This window comes from Lissotriton helveticus, chromosome 12 (genome assembly GCF_964261635.1).
Source record: "Lissotriton helveticus chromosome 12, aLisHel1.1, whole genome shotgun sequence".
Taxonomy (NCBI): domain Eukaryota; kingdom Metazoa; phylum Chordata; class Amphibia; order Caudata; family Salamandridae; genus Lissotriton; species Lissotriton helveticus.
In genome coordinates this window covers 559,125,522-559,150,650 of record NC_136073.1, presented here as the reverse complement: position 1 = coordinate 559,150,650, position 25,129 = coordinate 559,125,522, and the positions used below count along the sequence as shown (strand labels likewise).

The window sequence follows — 25,129 nt, the reverse complement described above, 5'->3', positions numbered from 1 at the left end:
ATGGTAAAAATAAACCTACTTTACAGTAATTGTTATTACGTAAGAAATGGGTGCCCCAAAAGAGGAACGTGCGAAGAGGAAGAGTGCTCTAGTGTGTAGTGGTGAGGGAAAGGAAGGGTATTTAGGGTAATGACATAAAAATAATACAGTTCTAAAATGCGGACTGGTTCTCAATCACCGTCCTTATTGGCCTGGCCACAAATGCAGTTTACGTGGTATTTTCACACAATTCTGTACATCGGGATATACATTCCCATGTGGCACATTAGGTACGCAGGATGGGGGTCCAGGCGGTGCGTTTTAAAGGGGCGTCGACCTTTCGACCCGTCTTGGGGCCATGTAGGTAAGTTAGACCTTGGCCGTGCGGGTCTTCATTAGGACAGAATGGGGCAAACCAAAAGTCTTTGTAGGGCTTCAGATTAGCCCCCTAGGAAATTCACGAACTGCGTTGAATCCAAATTCTTGAAGAGTCAGTGTAGTAGATCACTGATGTAATATCTGTAACTCTGTAACTACATCCAGCACTTCCCAAAGGACTCATTCTGGATTCTTTGTAAAGGTTGAAAGTTAATTGTGACAGGATGTAGCCAAGTGGGAAGCTGCTTGTTTCCGAAACCTCCTGTGATCTGGAGGAGCTTATCTGGACCAGCTGCACTTTGTTCCATAGATATTATATGAATCTTTGTCGGGCTCTGCCTTGTCACTCTTTTTGATGTGTAAAGATATATATATATATAGCAGAGTTTTGTGGTCAGTTATGTTGATTACTGCAAAGAGGCTGACTAGGACAGGAAGGAATGAGTCACTGCTTGTGATCTGCAGAGCAAAATCCATCACTTGGATAGGAGAACCTCTCATTCTACATTGTGGTCTGAAGTCAAACTGGTAGGCCCCTAAAATGGTGCTGTATTTGGTGATTTGATATAGAGCTGGTTGGCAACAGTTGTTTTCCCTTGATCTTTCAGAGAAATGTTGATATCTTCATTGGGCTGTGGTTGGTGAAGATGGGGGGATTTGGGTTGGTCCGAATTTGCAGGTATCTGGGAAGGTGTCTATTAGAAGGGATTCACTGATGATCTATATTGTCACTTTCTATTAATTTCCCTACTTTTGATGATGGGGAATATCATATGCATAGGATGTAGCCTCCGGCAACTTGAAAAAGCTTGTGAATTGTCTGTAGAGGTTGTGAGTTATCCACATAGGTACCCTGGTTGGTGAAATGTATTTTGGGTGTCCATTGCTAGTTGATGTGCTGTCAGATTTTATCTTTAAAAATTGTGTTGATGGTAGAGAACACATATCTCTGAATCGGATGATCTGGGGTCCAATTGAAGGGTTCGTACAGTGGTTAATAGCTTTGGAGGGCTATTTGATGTTGGAGGCCTCGCAGAAGATGTTATAATAATATGCAACCTTTGCTTTGATGATCAGCTGCCTTGGGACAGTGTAGAGTTGCTGTAGGGTAGTGAATTCATTGACCTGCAGTGTGAAGCTTTACTTATTTTCCTGTCATCTAATTTTGTTTTTGGTTTTGATGAGTTTCAGACTGTACCATTGGACGAATACTTTCTATTTTAATGTTGAAAGCTTCAGCTAGGCATTTTTATCTACTGTTAATTGGAACGTCCTTCTGAAGTACTGAAGGAGGATTTGGAGGTCTTTGCTGGGGTTTTTAAGGTGTTTGGATGACCAAAAAAACTGTTTTCAAGGACATCTTCAGGCATGTTTTTGAAGGCTTGGCACATGGTATTTCTTGGCTCTTGTTGTCTAGGTGTGTCAAAGCAAAATGGTTCAAATCAATAGGAACAGGGTAGCCCAGGCCAGCTTTTCCATAGTGTAGCAGTGTATCCTGGTTGTTGAGCTCCAGACAAGGTCCAGTACATTGCCCTTCTAGTGATATTGCTTAAAGATATCTTGCTTATTGTTAGTACACCCAGACGTTTTACAAAGCCATATTTTGTGGTCTTTATAGACCACTTTCATGGGAAGTTAAAGTCATGGAGGGAGGTGTTGGTTGAGTTAGTGAAGGTTACTATGATGAGGTTAGAAGAAAGTTTATTTAGATTGGTGATTTTTTTTTAGACAACTTTGTAATAGTTTTGTGGCTTCTCTTCTAAACTAGCACAACAATACATCTCACAGTAACAAACAGCGTGGTCCTATCCCACCAGGGTCTTTACAGACATACATTCAGAGCTTTACTATGATTATTTTTGCATATTGTTACTAACGTCCTGTTTTTTTACGAACATTCCCTGCCTTTACATGTTAAAAAATATTACAGAATGGCAAAGAAGACCCAAATCTTATGTTTTTCTCCCCCCACCATTTTCTAAGTTGGTTAATCATCCAAAGAGGGTGACACTTATCTTATTATTACTGTCCTTGTGTCTAAATCCTTGTCTACATTCGGTCATTTTGTGTTTTGATCATATTTAGTTCTTCTGCCACCGACCATTCAAACACGTGTTAATCCAATAAATAGTTAATTTGAGAACACCCACCTTGTGTCTAACCCATCGCTACTGTCTTTCTTATAAGCACCCGACCACCCTAATGCTTCTGGTGGTGCACCTTGAGTGGCAACCTGAACCTTGGTTCTACCCCCAAAACCGTTTACTTACCTGCATAGGATTGTATGGTGGGTTTTTCTCTGAAACATGTTCTGTGTTAATCCTGTTTTGTTCTGCAACAAAGCAACTTAGTGTCTTCAAAAGAGTCAACGTGCTTACTGGTATCCTGTGATGCTTAGATTATTATTAGTTTGTTTCACTCTAAACTAGAAAAGTAACTGCAAATGAACTAGAAAGTAATCTAAAGTAATTATAATTACTCTAAAGTGCCTACATCCATTTCTTATACTGCAAAGTAATGTGTATGCTTCTATAAAACCAGTATACACTATATCTTGAAGAATATACTTGTATTGTAAATATCAGTTACCTGCTACTGAGTAAATATTTGGTTCTAGTAATACAAATACCAAAGTAACAACTTTTTATATAAACAATTGGTCTGGAATCAGTCTTTGAATGAGTGACATAATTTCTTGCCTGAGTGTGTACAACAAATGCTTAACCCTACCCTCTGATAAGCCTGACTGCTCAACCACACTACCACAAAAGAGAGTAAGGCATTATCTACTTTAGCTTCTGCTATACCTGTGGGGATCCACTGGACTCTGTACACACTATAGCTTACTTTGGTATAGTATAAACAGAGCCTGCTTCCTACAACATTCTAAACAATACATTACAGCAGTTGCAAATTAAAATTGACATAAAACACATCAGACCTACTCATCACCCCCACCGTGCTGTAACCCATCATTAAAATTCTGTTTAAACTGAACGTAAAAACGGAGCAATTTCTACTGCCATATCTAGGTAACACATTTCTGACAGCAACTCTACAGCCTTCACCCTTTGTACTGTTCTGTAGTTAAAAAACGAAGGTCTTAGGAACTTACAAGAAGCACAGTCCATAAATATATGCAGCAAAGAGCATTTTACATTCCGGGGGCAGGGACAAAGACCATTATTATCCTGGACCCTGGCCCAACAGGAGAGGGATGAGTAGATTAGATTGTATCCCACTCTTGCAATAATTTCATTCCGCAGGCCGGGTTCAGGTTCCTGCGCCAGGTAGGGGAAAACTGTATCCAGACATAGAGAGTATTGAAAAACAAATTGAAGGTTTCTGACTCAGGTAGGCTAGATTAAGAATCCCGGCCACCTTTGCCGCAGACTCTTTTAATTCTTGTTTACCTGGAAAAGGGGACCATGACATAATTATACTACACTCAGAATGGAGGTTCTTAATGTCTCTTAATCTATTTCTTACTTCCCTTGGCCACCTTCTTTTGCTACTTTGGCGCATATCCCAGCAGAGCTTAGAGACATTTACCACGTCACCTTCCTCCGAGAGCTTGTTAAAAAATCTTAAAGCCCGGGAAAAAGCCAAAAAATTCCAGGAAGTAATGTTCAGCTCCCTCCTTATGCCCTGGACCATGGTTCCTGATGGAAGCGACAGAAGCCTTCTAAGGACCGCCCCTCTCTAACCGGTCCCACTCACAGGAGGGTCAAAGGAAAAGACCTCAGCGCTGTGCACGACCCCTGACCCTCCTGGTAGGTCGCTCCCTCTCAGCACAGCTCCGCCTGTGTGCCTCTGCCCCAGCTGCTGCTGCTGTGGACTCGCTCGTAAGTCAGCTCACCCCCCTCTCTTGTGCCCCGTTTTTGCCTTCTGTGACACCGTTTCCCCTTTTGTGCCACGTTTTTTCCTTCTGTGACCATGTTTTCCCCCTGTCTTGTGCCCCGTTTTTGCCTTCTGCGACACTGTTTTCCCCCTCTCTTGTGCCCTGTTTTTGCCTTCTGTGACAGTTTCCACCCTCTGTGACACTGTTTTCCCCCTCTCGTGTGCCCCGTTTTAGCCTTCTGTGACACTGTTTTCCCCCTCTCTTGTGCCCTGTTTTTGCCTTCTGTGACACTGTTTTCCCCCTCTTTTGTGCCCCGTTTTTGCCTTCTGTGACAGTTTTCCCCCTCTCTTGTGCCCTGCTTTTGCCTTCTGTGACAGTTTCCCCCCTCTTTTGTGCCCCATTTTGCTTCCTGTGCCACTCGTTCCCCCGCCTCTGTGCCCCCTGACTGCCCACTGCCCATTCGCTGCTCCGCCTCCCACCCACCGCCGCATATATGCCAGACGCTGCGCGGTGAGGAGAGCGACTCCTGACCCTCCTGGTAGGTCGCTCCCCCTCCGCACAGCTCCGCCTGTGTGCCTCTGCCCCAGCTGCCGCTGCTCAGGACTCGCTCGTACGTCTGCTCATCTCCCTCTCTTGTGCCCCGTTTTGCCTTCTGTGATACTGTTTTCCGCCTCTTTTGTGTACCGTTTCTGCCTTCCTTGACACTGTTTTTCTCCCCCCTTTTTTCTTCTGTATCCCAGCCGTCCCATTCCCGCCACTGCTCCCCTGCGGCCCAGCCCCCTCGCTATCTCATTCGCCGCCCGCTCCCAGCTGCTCCTCCCTCCCTCCTCGCCTTAAATGGTGGCTGCTCGGACGCACTGCTGGCATGCCGGAGGCGCGCCAGAGGCAAGCCCGTCTGCGCCTGGACCGCGCTCAGCGCCAGAACCCCTGGACCCCGCAAACTCCACGCCACCAGACTCCGATACGACGCCGCCACCCTCCTCGCACTCAACACCGGCCGAAACCACGCCTGCTTCCAGGCCGCCCCGAAACTGACCCACGGACCCTTCTCCTGCCGCACCTGCAGCTTCACCTGCGACAGAACCACCAAACCTCCTAGGACTGGACCCAACCACCTCCGCTGCATAATCTTCAACACCCGCTCCGCACGCAAACATGCCATCGAGCTCTGGGATCTGATCGACACCTCCACCCCAGACGTGGCCTTCATGACCGAGACCTGGTGGAACGACTCTTCGCGCCCAACATCGCCATAGCCATCCCGGACGGCTACAAGATCACCCACAGGGATCGCACCAACGGAATCCGAGGAGGAATAGCCATCGTCCACAAGTCCACCCTCAAGGTCGCCACCCACGCAGACGACACTCTCAACACCGCCGAACAACTGCACTTCCGGATCCACACCGACCCCAACACCACCCTCAGAGGAACACTCATCTACAGATCCCCCCCGGATCCCGGGCTCAGTTCAGCGACTCCATCGCTGACCTCGCCAGCACCCACGCACTCGCCTCCACGGACTATATCCTCCTCATGGACCTGAACTTCCACCTCGAGAACAACAACTACGCCAACTCTGCCACCCTGATCGACAACCTCGGCCTCAGACAACTCGTCACCACACCCACTCACGCCGCCTGCCACACTCTGGACCCTGTCTTCTCCACAGGCTCCCACGTCACCTTCGACCACACCACCGAACTCCACTGGACCGACGACCACTGCATCCATTTCACCTTCAAGAAACCAACCACGCACCACTGCACCCAACAGTTGCCTCGCCGCTGCTGGAGCAAAGTCACTGAAGACCAGCTGATCACCACCCTCGCCCAGAACACACCCACCGACCCCATCAACCCAGATGCCGCAGCCCGCAAGCTCAGACAGTGGATCGACGACTGCGCCAACACCATCGCCCCACTCAAAAAACCCTCCAACAGCCATGCCAGCAAGAGAGCCACCTGGTTCACCGACGAGCTCCAGACCTCCAAACGCACATACCGGAAACGGGAGAAGATATGGCTCCACGAACGCACACCGGACAACCACGCAGCCCACAAGGACGCCACCCGCAGACATCACCACCTCATCAGATTTGCCAAGAGATCCTCCTCAAAGACCGCTTGGATAATGCACACAACAGCAAAGAGCTCTTCAGCATTGTAAAGGAACTCTCCAACCCCAGCGCCAACTCCAACGACATCCCGCCCTCACAAGAACTGTGCGGCTCACTAGCCATCTTCTTCCACCGCAAGATCACTGACATCCATGACAGCTTCAACATTACGACCGCCCTGACCACGCCAGACTCCACCTCTCCTGTCAACACCACCAGCGCCAACCGCCTGACCCCCTGGTCCAACGTCAATGACGATGAGACTCGCAAGGTCATGAACTCCATCCACACATGATCTCCATCAAACCCGTGCCCACACCACATATTCAACAAAGCTGACGCAGCCATTGCACCCCAACTGTGGAAGGTCATCAACATCTCCTTCGAAGCAGCGACTTTCCCGGAAAGCTGGAAGCACGCCGAAATCAACGCCCTCCTCTAGAAGCCCAAAGCGGACCTCAAGAACTTCCGGCCCATCTTCCTGCTCCCGTTCCCGGCAAAGGTCATCCAAAAAATCGTCAACATGGAATTAGCCCGCCACCTGGAAGACAACAACATCTTGGACCCGTCCCAGTCCGGATTCAGACTCAACCACAGCACCGAGACAGCACTCATCGCCTCCACAGACGACATCAGGCGCCAACTAGCCAACGGCGAAACATCAGCCCTCATCCTCCTGGACCTGTCAACCGCCTTCGACACGGTCTGCCATCGCACTCTAAAGACCCGCCTCCTAGAAGCCGGAATCCAAGAGAAGGCCCTTGACTGGACCACGTCATTCCTCTCAGGCAGAACCCAGAGAGTCCACCTCCCACCCTTCCGATCCGAAGCCACCGATATCATCTGCGGTGTCCCCCAGGGCTCATCCCTCAGTCCGACGCTGTTCAACATCTACATGGCCCCCCTCACACAAGTGGCCCGCCACTACAACCTCAACATCATCTCCTACGCCGACGATGCCCAGCTCATCCTCTCCCTCACCAAGGACCCACACACCGCCAAAACCAACCTCCACGAGGGAATGAAGGCCGTCGCCGACTGGATGAGGAGCAGCCGTCTGAAGCTGAACTCGGACAAGACGGAGGTCCTCATCCTCGGACCCACCCCCCTCAGCCTGGGACGACTCCTGGTTGCCGACCACACTGCGAACAGCACCAACACCCACCGACCATGCACGCAACCTAGGATTCGTCCTCGACTCCTCCCTCTCCATGTCCAAGCAGGTCTACGCCATCTCCTCCTCCTGCTACAACACCCTCCACAGGATCTACAAGTAGATCTCGACCGAAACAAGAAGAACGGTGACACAGGCCCTCGTCAGCAGCAGACTGGAATACTGCAACGCACTCTACGCAGGAATCCCAGCCAAACACCTACGACGACTACAACGCATCCAGAACGCTTCCGCCCGACTGATCGTCATAGTCCCCCGCCGCAGCCACATCACCCCCCACCTAAGAGACCTACACTGGCTCCCCGTCGATAAGAGGATCACCTTCAAGCTCCTCACCCACGCACACAAAGCACTCCACAACGCCGAACCAGCCTACCTGAACAGCAGACTCAGCTTCCACACCCGCCAGCTAAGCTCCACCAGCCTCGCTCTCGCGGCTGTCCCCTGCATCCAACGTCTGACTGCAGATCCTTTTCCTACCTCGCCGCCAAGACCTAGAACCACCCTCCCTACCCACATACGGCAGACCCAAGACCTACTCGCCTTCAGAAGACTCCTCAAGACCTGGCTCTTCGAATAGTAGCAGCACCCCCCCCCCTCCCCTCAGCGCCTTGAGACCCTCATGGGTAAGTAGCGCGCTCTACAAGTACTCTGATTGATTGATTGTGCAAACCCAGGGGGGATATTTTTCCTTTGTAGGCCTTCAATAAAGGAACAATAGACAACCCTTCATGTTTCCAATTAAATCTGGACAACTAACTTGCAGCAACGACTTCTGCTGATTACTATCCCAATGTGTGTCCCATTTTAAGCTCCTCTTAAAAATCAAGCCTAAATATTTATAGGAGTCAACTGACTCCACCTACTGGGCGTATAAACACCAGCTACATTTTTTTTTAACTTTTTGACAAAGACCAACACCTTAGTCGTCTCTAGATTCATTTTCAACTGGTTCTGCTTACTATGTGTTTTGAGGGCGGGCAGTACCCAATTGGGGTGCAGTCCAGCAGCACCAGGTCATCTGCATAAAGCAGACAGGCAGTGTGCTGATCCCCGACTTTAGGAGACAAGAGCTTTGTGTGGGATATGAAAGTCGGGCGCTCAGCTAGAAATAAACTAAGAAGCAGGGGGCCTAAAACACTATATTCCAAACAGTTTTTGGCCTAAAAGTGGCAGCGCAGCCCAACCCAACCGCTAAGGTGCGTGCTGTGCAGAGGAGCACCAGCACATCACTGTGCATATGAATCAGTTTGAACCTATGGACATTCTTTCGATGGCAATTCTGATGTTTTAGTGCCGCCCGCCTGTGACGTGACAGAAGGGTACCGATGATATGCAGATCCGCTTTGGCACTGTGCAAAAGGAGTAGTCCATTCCACACTGGCAGGTATCTAGCCCAGATAGCGGTGGGTGTAAATGCTGAAGTCTGTTGCATAGACTGGGAATTAAATCTGCTTGGGACATTTCTGCCGAGAACAGATTTGTCGTGAATAAACACAGATGCAGCAGAACATATATGTATTGGCTTCTGAAGAGCACGGAAGGAGACCGCTTCCCCGCCCAGTGTCTTCCTGCTCCTAAGAACATCATTCCTGGTAACCACACAACACAACAGGATTGAACAGAAGAACATTGGAGACCTCTGTTTTAAAACCGGAAGCGATTGGTGGCGACCAAAGAGAACTGGAAATAAAATAAACTAGTGATTAGCAACAGGGACTTGCTGGTAGTTAAGTCGAGACAACGTGAGCAGCAGGGTCCATCAATAGTAGCCAGAAATGCGTGAAGGTTGGTATTTATTACCTGGTGTTGAATCCAAAGCAGCTCAATATTCCCATCTAGTGGCTGATCGGTGCATATGCGAATGGCTTCTGTATTGGCTATTTCCAAGTTCCAAATGTGTGGCCGCGTATTTGTGAAAGAGAAAACTGTGAATGTCGTTCGCTCATTAAAAACGTTCACCTGACAGATGAGGCGTGGCACGTGCTGGCTCTGCCTTTCCGGGCTGGGGCATCACGACGAAGTGTTTACATTCTGTGGAGAAGACGCTGACAATTTGATTATGCACTGTAGTTCTTTGCCATCCCACCAGCAGGTTTGATGGCAGTTTGAAAGTAAAATAAGAAGCGACGAAGAGTTTTTTTAATTCTGCTTACTGATGTAGCGTTGTGACACATTGAATGTTTATGTTCAAGTAAAGCAGTACATTAAAGTTGAAACTCTTTAATTAATGTTACTTATTAGTTTGCGTTATTAAAAAAATGCCAGACATTGTTCTTTCTGGTCTTAATTCTCCTCGGTGTGGCAAAATCTTCACGCTATGTTCCACTGGAACAGAGTTGTAGGTTCCGGGCGGCGAGCCATTATGTACCAAGTAGAACATAGCGTGAAGATTTTGCCACACTGAGAGTCCATGTGGCACGCTTACTTGCTGAATCAAAGCATCTCCAGGCTAATTGCAGGAGTACTGGCTGCGGGTAAAAACCGTAAGTGAATTAAGGAGGGAGTCATATCTTGATTTCTTTCCTTTTCCAGTCCCCACGGAGTGGGCACGCCTTAGCGAGCGTGGACCCCCGGAGGACTACCTTTTTATATTTTTGGTCCTGAAGAAAGCTGAGCATAATACGCATGATTTAGAACCAAAGCGGAGTTTGGGATACGCACTCTTCGCTTAATGTTTGTTCAAAATATCTTTTTTGGTAGGTGGTGCCCGTGGGGTAAAACCCCTGTACTAGGATTGCGATACAACTGTATTTGCTTGCGCTGCTCCCTTGAGAACCGCGTCTCCCCAGAGCACTCAAATTTTGTTTCAATAAAGTTTCAATGCTTGTAATCAAAGTTCATTGTGTTTTTATTCAGATTTTCATTTTTTCTTTTTTACACTTAATATTGATCTTCTATTTCATAGTAACCCATGTGGCCCAATGCATTTCGGGCACTAGCCCTTCCTCAGGGGCCATGTAATTCCTGTAAAGTAAACAAGTACAGTTTCAATTCACTGTCCCATCTATTCAGACTCATGTATATACATAAGGTTCAACTGACGCATTTCATAAACATACAATTTGAGAGAGATCACGTATTTCAATTTGCATATATAACCTGTATGTGACCATATAAAACAATATAAGGCAATGAATTTTGTCATATTGAGTGTGCACATTGTGCCAATCACCAAATAATATCAAACAAAACAATATAGTGTAACTGTGTTGCCTCTGAATCCTGTTCTTAAACAATGTTAGTTGCTAGCGATACAATATGTTTGTACGTATAGAGGAAAAAAGTTCTGACCTTGTCTGACGGGTTGGGTTATTTTAGTAGACGGTTAACGTGCGTGTAGACGAGTCTGCGCGAGAAAAAACATTGTCAACCGCTTGTAACTGAATGTTTCAAGCTTGCGATATTGGTCTAAGACTATGTGGCCCGAAGACGGGACTTACCATAAAGAAGTTCAATGGCGCGTTCAATACTCCTCGTTTACCGGCGTTAGGCATGATCAGAAGTCCCGCGTATTAAAAGGACGTTCTGAAGTCACGTGGGTCGTGCGAGTGGATAGCGGAGTGTGATAGGTTGGGATTGTCAGATGTGTGTGTCAGAACTTCTGATAGGTTGTATTGGTGTCACGTGTGTAAACATTGCCGGCATGCGGTAGTGCAACTGAAAAAAGAATATTATAAGTGTATTGCATTTGGTAACAAATGCGTTTGATAACAAATGCGGACCCTGGTAAAATATGCAATATTACCCATTATGTTAACAGTAAATTATCAAGACATTTACAAAATATATGTGATATCGGATACAGTGAATATGTTACATTCAAATGTGTAGCAAATGCTGATGGTAAGACTCTACAAAGGGATTATAAATGACAACTATATTCCAAACGTTCATTGAGCCCTCTCGGGGCTGTGGAGGATAGTCTATTGATCCAGTACAGTTCTCTTTTTAAGAGATGTTGTTCATTGTCTCTTCCTGGTAGGACCGGTACAATTTCCAAAATGCAGTATTTCAGTTGACTGAGATTGTGCTGATGGTCATTAAAATGTGTGGCTACCGTAGATTTGGCAGATTTTAATCGAATGTTAGAACGATGTTCTGTTAGGCGAGTTTTAATCTTTCTGGATGTTTTACCCACATATGGGAGCCCACATGGGCATTTGAGCATGTAGACCAAATTAGTGCTGTCACATGTACCGTTCACCTTTAATTTGATTTTTGCGCCGCTTGATGGATGATTTATTTCATTGCCTTTGATTATTGAATTACAATTTCCGCAATTGTGACAAGCTAATGTGCCCCTGTAAGTTGTTGGTGAAACCACTGGTTTGGATTTTAAAAGTTCTTTGAGATTTCTGGTCCTTTCATATGCGAATCTTGGGTTCAAAGCGAAAATTCCTTTAAAATCATCTTCAAGGGCTAGTAGTTGCCAATGTTTTAAAACGATTTTCTTGATGTTCTGACTCCTTGTAGAGAATTTGGAAATGAATACGGATCTCTGCTCTTCCCTTTTAGTTGATTGAGTGAGTAGCTTCTGTCTGTTCATCGAAGATATTCTGTCTACAGCGAGTTCCAATACAGCTTCTGGATATCCTCGATCTTTGACTTTCTTCAACATGTGGGCTTTTTGTTCGTCATATAGACTCTGAGACGATGTTATACGTTTGACACGTAAAAGCTGTGAGAATGGCAAGTGCTTTTTTAAGGATTCTTGATGGAAACTCTTGTAGTGCAAGAGATTATTTTTGTCGGTTGTCTTTTGGAATACGGTAGTAGTTAGTGTATTTTGTTCTTTAATGATCAATACATCCAAAAAGGACAATTGTTTTTCATTGACACTGTGCGTAAACTGGATTCTATCATTTACGTTGTTTAGTTCTTCAATGGATGTAATCAATTGTTCCATTGGTCCTTTCCATAGTAGGAAAATATCGTCTATGTACCTTCCATACAAGATAAGATTCTCCTTCCATTGTGGTTTGGTCAGAATGTACTCAGTTTCGAAATAGTGCATGAAGATATTTGCGTACGCCGGTGCGGCGCAATTTCCCATGCTGGTTCCGTTGCACTGGGCAAAAAAGTCATTTTTCCACTCAAAATAGCTATGAAATAGCGTAAAATGCATTAGTTCCATGATGAATAATTTCAAATCTTCTTCTAGATCACTATTGAGTAGAATGTTCTCCAATGCTGTTAACCCTATGTCATGGGGGATGGAGGTATACAGTGACTTTACGTCTATACTTGTTAGTATCATATCGGTGGTGAATGATCCTTTCTTTTCTTCCAAAATGTTCAAAAAGTGGGTGGTGTCTTTTATGTAACTGGGAATTAGTTGTACTAGTGGTTGCAAATGTCTATCAATGAATTTTCCTACAGGCTCATGGATGGAATTGATAGTGGACACAATTGGGCGAAATGGTGGTATTGTTGGGTGCTTGTGTATTTTGGGTATCATGTAGATATATGGTACTGCCGGGTTGTCCTTGATTAAAAACTGTTTTTCTTTGTTGCCAATGGTTCCAGTGTCAATTGCTTTTTGAATGATCATTATTAGTACTTTTTTGTATTCGTTTGTTGGGTCTCCATTGAGTTTCATATATGTATTCATGTCATTGACATGCTCATTCACGTTTCTTTCATAAAAGTCTGTATCCATAATGATAAGGGCGCCGCCCTTATCTGCTTGTCGTATTGTTACTTTGGTGTTTTCTGCCAGATTTTGAATGGCTTGTTTCTCCTTTTGAGTGATGTTGGTTCTTTTGGGTCTTGGAGATTTAAAGATTTTTGTGACGTCATGGTTCACTAGTTTCTCGAAGGCGTCTAATACCTTGTGACTCACCGGTGGTATAAACTTACTTGGATTCCTTAATCCCTTGAGTTTGTCGGGTTCGATGTTGGTAATGGGTCTTTCTACAATATTTGAAAAAAAGTGTCTTAAACGTAAATTTCTCAAATTTGTAGACAGCGATCTGGGTTTCTAGTAGGTTTGAATGATATGTTGGAACGAAAGATGTTCCTTTTTGTAATGTCTGTAGCTGGAATTTGCTAATACTTTGGTTGGAAATGTTAATTACTAAGTCCTGCGACTCCTGGTATTTTGAGCTATGTTCTCCACTGGTTGCTCTCCTCTTTGTTCGGCTCCTCCCCCTCCTGGTTCTTTTGAGGGTCCATGGCTTCTCTCTAAAAAAGACGAAGACTGTGAAGAAGTTGTAGTTGTTGAAGAGCTCGCTTGTTGTCCATTGGAATTTGGTATTTGAGATTCATCTCTCGATCTTTGACTGTTCCTTGGATTTGAGAAGTTCCTTTTATTTGCTTGAGAATCATCTGATGCTGTTTCATCTGATGATTTGTATTGAGGTTTCTGTTGGCGTCTGCGTGCATAAATGTCTGCCCAATTATACACTTCCCCTGTGCGGTAGTCTGTAGAATCTCTTTTGAATTTTCTTATTTTTCGCTCATTTATTTCCTTGGTGTATACATCCAACTGTTGGTCCAGATCTCTGAGTACTTCTTTCCAATCTTCTGTAGATAACATGGTGTTTAATTCATCCTTGAGTACTGCTGTTTCCTTGTTTAAATCTTCAATGAGTTTTGCCAATTCCTCGATGATTAGTAGGATTAAATCAAGGGAACATTTATTTAGTATTGCGAACCACTTTTCTGTGAACCGTGTATTGTTTTTACACAAGGTAGATTTCAGGGATATCCGTAGGCCTCGTGGGATTCGCTGCGCTTTGTGGTATTTTATTAAGGTACTTGCGTGTAAACGTTGATTTACAATGCGTTTGGACATATAAATGAGTTGCTTGATGTTAGCAGTTGTTGAACCTGTACTTGTGCTTGGACTTTCGTCCTCCTGAATCACTTTACAGGAATTACATGGCCCCTGAGGAAGGGCTAGTGCCCGAAATGCATTGGGCCACATGGGTTACTATGAAATAGAAGATCAATATTAAGTGTAAAAAAGAAAAAATGAAAATCTGAATAAAAACACAATGAACTTTGATTACAAGCATTGAAACTTTATTGAAACAAAATTTGAGTGCTCTGGGGAGACGCGGTTCTCAAGGGAGCAGCGCAAGCAAATACATAATACGCATGAACCAGCAGAAACATGTTGACCACCACACACACTGGGTCACTGGGGTTCTAATACAAACCAACAAGTGGCCTCACTTGAATTTAATGTGAGCAACTGGTCCCTTAATAAAGTTTTTTTTGGTCCAGCTGTGATCTTTTAGCGATCACTTTTCACCACTTATCACTTACATCACCCCACACTTTGGAAATACCTGCTCCGCTGCAGTTGCAGGCGTTGAAGCACACAGGAGGGATACTCGGTCCCTCCTGTGGGAACCCCATGATGAAGCATGTCACCACTAGGGTGAGTGAGGGTTCTTTCAGGAAATAGGTTTTCCTTCTTTCCAGTCCTTTGACCGCACGTGTTTATTTAGTCTAGTTACACTCTTATAAATAGGAACAATGTCACTTGCGAATTCACAGCATTAGGCTCTCTTTTGTTGTTGTAAATTGCTAATTAAGGGGTTAAAGAGTAGCCCGATATACCCTTTCTCTCTGGTTGTATATACACACAAGGGCTTGAACAATCCCATCAAGCAGAGGGCAGTGATCTCGTATCTGGAAAACTCAGGGGCAGAGGTTTGTTTACTCCAGGAGACCCATCTGCTTGCGAAAGACTGGCATAGGCTGCGCTCCCGCGCCTTTCCCCAGCAGTTTTTTTCCTCGCTCCCATCAAAGAAGGCGGGGTGGCCATCCTGGTTTCTAGGCGCTTTCAGGGGCGGGTGGGGGATAAAGTCGGGGAAATTAAAGGCAGGCTCCTTGCTTATAGCTTCTCCATTGGCGACCAATGTCTAACCATTGGTTCCCTTTATGCTCCTAACACGGGTCAGGAACCCTTTATGAAAGGTGCCATTTCAGAGATGCTCCAATCCCCTGACTCTCTCTTGCTTCTTGGGGGACCTTAATCTGGTGATGGACACTCATATGGATAGATCCGGGCATAGATACGGGTACACGGGTACCCTTTCCACCGCCGGTAAGGCTTGGCTACACAAACGGGGTCTAGTGGACTTATGGAGGGCCAAACACCCTAGTGCGTCCCAATTCACTTTTTATTCCCCTGTGCACCGCACTTATGCCAGGCTTGACTACTTCCTCGGCTCCTCTGATCTCGCCACTGCCCTTGCGGACGCTAGCATTGTCCCTGCAGCCCTATCCAACCATGACGCTGTGGAGCTACTACTCGCGATCCCTAGCCCCAACCGTCCTCCCGGGGCGTGGAGACTGCACAAAACTCTGTTGCAACGCCCAGAGGTCACTAAGCAACTCCGTACGTGTATTACCGACTATCTGGCCATTAACGACCTACCTGAGACGTCGGTCTCGGCATTGTGGGGGGCTCTGAAGTCAGTTGCCCGCGGCAAACTTATCGCGATAGCGGCAGCGGAGGCTAAGATTCGTAAGACGAAATGAGAGGACCTCTCCACCCAGGTTTCTGAGCTCGAGAGAGTTCACAGTCGCACCGGAGCTCCACGGGTGTGGTAGCAGCTGAGGGCCGCTAGGGCCCAATTGGCCAGCCTAGACACGGACAGGGCAGAGTTCGCCGCTCTCCGCCTGCGTCACTCTTATTACGTCGGGGGGAACAGGACTGGCCGCCTCTTAGCCAGCGCACTAAAAGCCAAATCCCAGCGCTCCAAGATCTCCGGCCTAAAGGATGACGACGGCATTACCGTCGAGGGGGAGGCGAAGGTCGCCGAAATGTTCTGGGACTTCTATGCCTCATTATACCGTGCTGACACTGTTACGGACACAGATATAGATGGTTATCTGGAAACGGCCAAGCTTACTGCGCTCTCCCCGGATAATGTGGATGCTCTGGAGGCTCCCATCTGTTTGAAAGAGGTGGTAGCGGCTATTTCTCGCCTCCGCCCTCTCAAGTCCCCGGGGCCTGACGGCTTTTCGGCTGGTTTTTATAAGACCTTTAGCCCACTACTCGCTCCTATCCTCACTCGGCTCTCCAACTCCTTCACTGGCCCGGGTTCCATCCCTCCGGATATGCTAGTGGCTGAAATCGTGGTGCTGCCTAAACCTGGCAAGGACCCCACACACTGCTCGGCGTTCCGTCCCATCTCTCTCCTCAATTTAGACTTGACACTTTTTACCGGAGTGCTGGCTGCACGTCTCGGGCCATGCCTGCCTGGGATTCTGGAACCCGACCAATCGGGTTTTGTCCCGAGTCGCCAGTGTAGCAACAACACCAAGCGGATCCTCCACCTAGTCAACAAGGCCCACTTCCAACAATCGGACTCGGTCCTCGTCGCCATCGACGCTGAAAAAGCGTATGACCGGGTCGATTGGACCTTTTTGCAGCGGGTCCTGGCTCGATTCCAACTCAGGGATCGCTTCCAATCCTGGATCGCGAGCTGCTACCATCGCCCTTTCGCACGGGTTCGCTTGGGCGGCTTCCGTTCCAGCCCCTTCGAAATCCAACGGGGCACACGGCAAGGGTGCCCACTCTCAGCCCTTTTATTTGCTCTCTATGTGGAGCCGCTGGCACAAAAGATTTGCGATAACCCCAACATCCATGGCATCACTTTTGGTGGGAAGCCCCACAAGATCGGCCTTTATGCCGACGACATCATAGCTGCTCTCGACCGCCCGGAACACTCGATTCCTGCATTGTTGGAGGAAATTGTTACCTTTGGCGCCCTATCTGGCTTCAAAATTAATAGGGGGAAGTCATTGATATTGCCCTTGGGCAGGAATGCCCGTTTACTGGAGGGTGCGCCACTGTATGGAGGAGGCCTACAGATGGCGACGCGACTCCCCTACCTGGGCATTACGCTCACTTCCTCCACAGATTCGACGGTCGCCCTCAACTATGCGACCCTCGCTTCTCAGATTCGAGCCGACCTTACGCGTTGGTCCAAACAACCGATCTCCCTGTTGGGGCGCGTTGCAGCAGTGAAAATGTCGGCCTTGCCCAAGATTCTGTATATCTTTCAAACCATTCCGGTGATGCCCCCAGCTGGCGCCCTCGCGGGTCTGCAGACTGCCTTTCACCAATTCATCTGGGGGGGGGGGAGGAAGCGCCCGCGATTGCACAAACAACTGGCCTATCGCGGCTTGGACGAGGGTGGCCTGGGGATCCCCAATCTCCAGGAATATTTTCAGGCTTCCCAACTCCGCTATCTGGTGGAGTGGTATAGACCCGAATCTGAAAAAAGATGGTTATAGGATAGGGCGATGGCCCAGACATCCCTTTGGAAAATTCCATTCCTTCGCCGACATGACCGGCCGAAATATATCCAGAAGTCTCCCATCACCTGCACTATTCTGCGCGTCTGGGACTCGGTTGCCATTAGGAGAGGTCTGACGACCTTTCCCTCCCCGCTCACCCCCCTTCTAGACAACTCCGAATTTCCACCGGGCGCTGACCCCTGTGCCTTCTCGCAATGGCGTGGTACGAGTTGCAGGTCGGCAGGTCATCTTTTCGATCTGCAGGGATTTCTCTCCCTCTCCGATCTGTCGGAAGGATATGATATTGTTTCCCCCCACCTGTTCCAATACTTTCAACTCCGACACTGGTTCACGCACCCAGATTATGCTCCTCTGGTGGGCAGACGAATGACTAGTTTTGAGCAGTGGCTGGTGAGGAAAGAATCGGATAAACATCTTATCTCGGACCTCTACATGATGCTCGCAACTCCTGGTGCGCCGAGTCGAGCGGCGGGACAGAGGCTGTGGGAGGCGGAGCTAGGGAGGACCATAACGGCCCGGGAATGGAGCTCCATTTACTTTAGGGCTTCCCACACTACTCGCAACACAGCGGGCAGGGAGGCAGCAGTGAAATTGGCCCTTCATTGGCACCTCACCCCTGTTAGGCTCAACAAAGGGAATCCAGCTCGTAGTGCACTCTGTTGGAGGGGGTGCGGGGAACGGGGCACCATGACTTATCTCCTTTGGGACTGCCGGGAGGTCAGGGACTATTGGACAGTGGTCTTAGATGATATAGATAAAACTTTCGATACTGAAATCCCGCGGTTCCCTGCCTATGCCACCCTCTGCCTTCCCAATGCTCTCACCTTCCCTCTGAAGTCAATCCGAGGACGTCAAATGGGTATCGCTGTAGAAGCGGCGACACAACATATTTTGTCACTCTGGGATCCACTACCAAACCCACCCACACGGGATGGCTGCATAAAATCTGGTTTACACTGGGCATGGAGTGCATTCACGCTACACTCGCACAATCCTCAGCCACATTTCGTAAGGTAAGGCTACCACTGCTGTCCCTCCTCTCCACTGAATTCAATGAGATCACATGCCCCAGATATCTCCGCCTATTGCGCCTCACAGAGGTCCCTCATGACCCTACATGAACTCCTGAAGCGGCGTGTTATACCACTTACGGGCGGCTTGGCGATTGCTTTCCTGACATGCACACTGGCTGGGGGGTGGGGGGGGGGGTTGGAGGGGGGTGGACCAGGCTCACGTATCTTGCCTACTTGTCGCTTTGTGGAGAAGACTTTTCTGTCTGTCTCGAATGTTTCATTTACATGATGCCTTCCTATTGCAATGTATTGCCTGTCTTTGCTCATGAACTTAATAAAACAAATTTGAGTTTAAATGTATGACCAAACCATTGTGCAATGGTTCACTGTGTGATCAAGCAGCTTCCTGATGTTTTACTTTGTGACCAGGTTGCTGTACGTTGGTTGACGGTGTAATGTGGCAGCTATCTCATGTCCCCGTTTGCAGCAACGCTGCAGTCTCTTTGACTTCTCTTATGGGTAGGCTGCTGTTTGATGTTCCACTGTGTGCCACGTCTATTGTCTTCTAGACCACTGTATAATGAGCTGCTTTTACAGTGCACTGCGTTTATGTTCAGGACTTATTGTATGTCCATTAAACTGTCTCATGGTATAGTGTGTTTCCATGTTGTCCGCCTTCTGTTAAATGGTAACAGTGTGGTCAGACAGCTTAATCATGTGGCATGCTTAAGTTCACATTTCTTGGATTTGACACATGTAACTTACTTGTAGGCTGGAGGGGCGCAGGGTTTTTTTTTTTACATTTACAGGGTTGTTAGGATGCAGTAAATCAATAGGTCATATACGTTTGTTTTCTGATTGAACATTTTTGTTCTTGTCCTGTTACAGTGGAGAGACCACTGGATGCAGTGCGTGTACTTCCTCCCAGACGAAGAGTCTGTTGAGCAGGGGGAGTGCGTGAGCCTGACCGTCCACCATGATGACTACTGCCTGTGGTTCAGCATCCAGAATAACAGGTAATAACCAATCGGTAAGTAGTTGGTAAGGGCAGATGAGCGAATGCAATCGACGGAAACACAGTGACAAATTGTTAAAAACAAAACTTTAACAATACTTTTACAACATTGGCAAGTCTTCTATAACAAATTTGTCAGTAAAGAAACTGTATTTTAACCTTAATCCTAATTCGTAACATTCTTGTTTCCCTAACCCTGCCTTTGACTCTAACTCTTAACCTAATACTAACTTTACAGCTGGCCCCAGTACTTTCTCTGTCCCTGTCAGGAGCTGTTCGGGTCCTGAGTCAAGTAGGGTTTACTGGGCTCCAGCTATGATGGTTTAAAGCTTCTTACCTATGCTGTACCTGGGCATAAACTACTGTTATCCTGAACACCAAGTACATCACCTCAGCACTCGAACCTTAGCGGTAGCCAAGTGGTCAGTGCTACAGGAATTTCTTCACAGAAACTCAGGTTTACTGTAAGTGCAGACTCGCTATCCAATGTGGAAGCAGCTTCCCTGCTTTGTGACCCATAGATCAGTCAGATCTTCTGGAGGATTGGACTACATTAATCTAATTGTGACTTTTTTTGAGTATTCTTGCGCGTTTGGCACTCATCACAAACATTTATTATTTTAACTGCCCTGTTTTGTCCTGCTGTTAATGTCTAATGTGCCTTTTAACTTTATCACTGATTTTGCCGCTGTTGAAATGTACTGAGGTTCGTCTTGCTTCTTTGTTACTAGATCTGCCACTTCTGAGAACTTCTCTTACTGTTTTGATTCCAATTTTTATTCTGTCTCTCAACTACTTTTAGCCATGCACACGTATTCCTTCATACTCTAAGATGGCCACGATTTTGGCAACTACGAGTCTCTCTTTCATTCTCACTATCCCTGGTCACCTGACCCACTTCTTCCAATAGGAAGTTCCCATAAATAATACCCCCTCCTGGTTCACTCAGTGCTGTGACCCGCAACACACATGTTGTGACAGACTGAAGACCAGATACAGTAAGCGCGCTTGCTTTGTACACTTCTCTCCTTTATCACAGTTGACGCTCCAATATCCTTATTCATTCCTTCACTTCTTCCTTTTAGCATTGGCTCGGAACTCGAATCGAGATCGCAATACTGGCTTGACATTGCAATATGTTCACATTGGAACTCCCCTAACCGGTAAGAGCGTTTGCCGTACACGCCGCGGTCCCTTTCCACCTTCTCATCCCTTATCCTTAACCACTCCCTTGCTCCTTCCTTTCAGCATTGGCCCAGGAACTCCGCTCGAGACCCCAAAAGCGGGTTGCTTCATATTGGAATATGTTCACACTGGAACTCCGTTAACCGGTAAGCGCTTTCGCTTTGCACGCCGAGGTTTATATCTACCTTGCCACCCCACCAATACACCTCCTTCTATTTTCCACCCACTGCAGGTCTCTGCTTCCCAGTGCGAACTCCCAGTGCGAACTCCCTCGCACCAATACTAAGACCATCATTTCTAAAGGTCCCACGTCGGTGTTCTTCTGTCTTGCTTCCTAAGACAGTCTGGCAATTTGTCCAGGGTAAGCCGACCTCATTACCACTATCCTCCTCTTACCTCCCAGGTCCTCCATGCGATACCTTACACACGCGTTATGAAATAACAACGCATTCTTAACTTTCAGCATTTCTGTAGTTTCCTTGTATTTGCCACTTACCACACAGCTACAAGTAGTTATTTTGACTCTTTCATCACCTTCGCCAGATCTCGCCTCCATATTGATCGTCTGCACTCTTTCTCCATTTATCTATCTCTTCGCATCACCTTTTAAAGAAATTTTCACTGCACGTTAATTCCACATGCCTGTTTCCACGTACAGGAGCCTCACTCATCGAACCAGAAACCACACTAAAGGCAATCTCTCGAGCACTTTTGTTAAATGCCGAATTCCCCTTGTCTGAAAACTAACTCCAATTTCCTTTCTTCTTTTCCTTCCTTCAAATTTTCCCATGGTTCTAGCAATTAAAGTCATATGTAAACAGGCATGCTTATTATAATGTCCTGAAGATGATCCCAACATTTTCTTAAGGGATCGAAACGCCGTCGACACGCTTTTTGAAAATGTTCTAATTTTTGTGTAATGGTGTCTCCTGCATAGTCGGTTTGTTCTATAAGAAATGTGTTGAAAACAAACAATTTCCCTTGTCAGAACCCCTTACTTTATATTGTATGTTTTTCTTGCTAAAGTTGGATGCAGGCCTATGTCCTCCTTGAACTGCTCCGTGTTTACTTTCTGGACAGATTTCTGTAATATAGTACTGATTGAGTCTATATTTATTGACTATAACTTATTTTCAGTCTGGAGACCACTGTCTTTATAAAGAGTCCATAGATCTGTCCCTACAAACGTCCCATAACTGAGTCTTTATATTTGTGGCGTTGCTGTAATCATCTTTAGTTCAGTGCATTAAGCACTCTTGAGAGTTCAATAGTTCCAGATTTTACCTGGATACTGAGGCTTGGATGTAATGAGTGCATATCCAGGTACTTGATTTAGTTGCAGGCGTGGGCCTGTTTTTGTTGCTGTTTATCAGAACCTTAGTGCAGTGGTTGGCACCTGACAGCGCCACCTTAAATCTGCCTAGAAACTCTGCTGTTGTGTGAGCATGTAAAGTGGAGAACTTGCCAGTTGACATTGAGCCCCAGATACTTTGGCACTTGCCAGTGACATGCTCTGGAGGGGATTGGAGAGTTGTTTGAAGCTGTTGGTGTTTCAGGCAGTTGCCCAGAACTGTTGTTGTCTTAGGTAATTGTCACTCAGTTCCAGATACTTTGGGTCGCTGCCACTTGTGGCGGTAGAACACTCAGCTGAATTATCACAGCAGTGGTCTCACCTCTTGCAGAGTGAATGGGTGACTTGAAGTTAAATGGAAGAGGCTGGGCTACCCACTGCAAGCTCAGGTCGGCACAAGTTACACTTCCTTTAACTGTCTGATTCAGGTGTCTGGTCAAGTGTTTCTGGACACAGCAACAGGGGTTCTCTTTGGAAGTTTTCCCTTGCAAGAGTCATGCACTTCTTCATTACTCACAGTAGTCCAGCAGCTCCAGGATCACAAGCACACCCATGACTTCTTGTCTGCAAACATACTGGATTCCGGTTGTGTACTCTCCTCTCTAATAGACTGGCTAAACAAGACCCCAGCCCTGAAACTCAGGATGTCTTCTAGTACTATGCAATGTACCCCCACCTCCCCTTTAATGAAAGACCTGGAATCTTCTCAGAAAGTGTGGCTTTCAGTTTAATAGTCATTTTCCAGACAGGGGTTATCCAAGGTCTAGAACTGGGGTAGTTAATCCACTTTTGTATTCCAACTCTGTGGAATAGACATCGTTTTTGTCTCTGAAGTTCTTCTTAGCAGGTAGTAACAAGATGCCTCTTCAACTAGAGCACCCACAAGGACAGCATAGTCAAGCTATGCACAGGCCTGTCAACAACCCTTTTCATAGTAGCACTTTAGAAAGTCAAAATTGCAGGCCCGCCTGAAAGATTCGGTTTACACTTTAAAAGAACCCAGCTGACACTCCTCCCCATACCCACTATCAGGCCTCATGGCGGTGCTTTGAGGGAGTTAATTTGCAGGCCCTCCACCAATTGCTTATCGCTGCATTTCGAAAACAGTGTCAACAGCCTCACACATTTCTTTGTCTGGGGCTGTTCCCTCCAACCCAGAAATGCAAGTAATATATATAATTCCTTGCCTGGGGAGGCGAAGCCGCAACATCCATCTTGTGCTGTGCTGTTCTATGGGCCTTGCATATTGAATCACACTGGACTGGTCAAGAATGCACTCACATTTTGCATGGAGCACTATTAACAGCACTTCATAAACACAGCGCCTGTGCGCATTTGGATGTCAACGCAGGGTCTGGGTACTACATTCAGGTTGAACTTTACATGAGTAGGGCCAGGGGGCAGTACGCTCTTCCTAAAAAAGGTTGTTTGTGACCGTTATTTTAAAAACATATGGTACACTGTCACCATCAGTGTGTATGTTCCAGGAAATAGACAGAAATCTTGTCAGTGTACTTTTAGTGTGCTACTCCAAACCACAGTTCCAGGCACAGAGTCTTACAACTTACCGGGTCACCTAGGCAACAGTGAGCACGCATGATGTGCGCAGCAGGTGAAAATAAAAATGTCAGCATACCAGATTTCATGCCGATGGGTTACACAGAGGACATTCCTGTCACAACAGTCTCTGTTAGGAACACTTAGAATTTTGACTACCCGTATCCATTTATTTTTATGCTATTTACACAGATCACTTTTAATGGTATTTTTATTTTCATTGTAGTTGACGGAAAATAGTAGTTATTATAACTTAATAGCAGTACTTTCATAATAGTATTTCTTCAGAAATGTTTCTTCACTGTGACAAAATCTTGTGAGTCGAACTCTTCCACCAGCACCCCTGCTTACTACCTAATTACTGACATTGTTAAAGCCCATATTTCCTGTTTCTGAAGAAAAGATGCCCAGTTGGTAAAGTGAGAGCCAAAAATCAAGTCATTAGTGCCTCCAAAATGAATATGAATTCAAATGAATAAGGGGTACTCTACTGCCTGTTTCAAGTCACGATATAAAACAACAATGGTCCAAGACCTATATATTTCTGATTGAACAATGAATCCAAATTTCACAATTACAGAGCATATGTTATTTAAACAGCTCTACTCAATTAATGATAACCATATAAAAGACGGCAACAGCATCAATCTCCAAATACATACAATACTTTAATCTATTGTATCAATCAGAATTGTCATATTCAAAATTTTCAATTCAGTACATAATTTATATATACATTGCCCCGTATAAAACGTGCAGTATAGCAAAGGGTGTTAAAGAATGTGAAAGTGATGAAGATAAAGAGAAAAGAAATCACACAAAATTATAAATAAAACAGTTCCAATAATTTCCAAAACAATATCCGGCCCGCAAATGCCGGACCTGTACAGCCTGGCCACTTCAAATAGTCCAAAAATCTCTCTATTGTTGTTCTCAGACAGAGAATGTTATTAGTATCTGCACTGTATCATGGAGAGAAAATATATCTAGTGGTCCAGGTATTAGATAAATGTCGACGTTTCGACTCGTCTTGCGGCCTTGCGGTCGGTTATGCCTGGGCCATGCGAGTCTTCTTCAGGACATATTTAAGGGGCAACCCAGGGATCTTTTTGGTGACCCTGTAGAGAAAATAAAGGACCATAAAATTGGAGCCGTTGCCTAATCACTAAGCTGAGGACCCAAGCCCAAGCTTGCTTACCCTTCTCGGGGATCAGTGGTCGTGGTTCCCAC

General features: G+C 46.3%; 1 protein-coding gene across 1 annotated transcript in view; it reads left to right on the top strand.

Moving 5' to 3' along the window:
* PRMT7 (protein arginine methyltransferase 7) overlaps window positions 1-25,129 on the top strand; it is a 645,306-nt gene that overhangs the window by 176,686 nt on the left and 443,491 nt on the right. Inside the window, exon 9 of the mRNA XM_078670716.1 lies at window positions 19,680-19,807. Within this exon, the coding sequence (XP_078526842.1) occupies window positions 19,680-19,807 (128 nt within the window). The remainder of the gene's footprint in view (window positions 1-19,679; window positions 19,808-25,129) is intronic.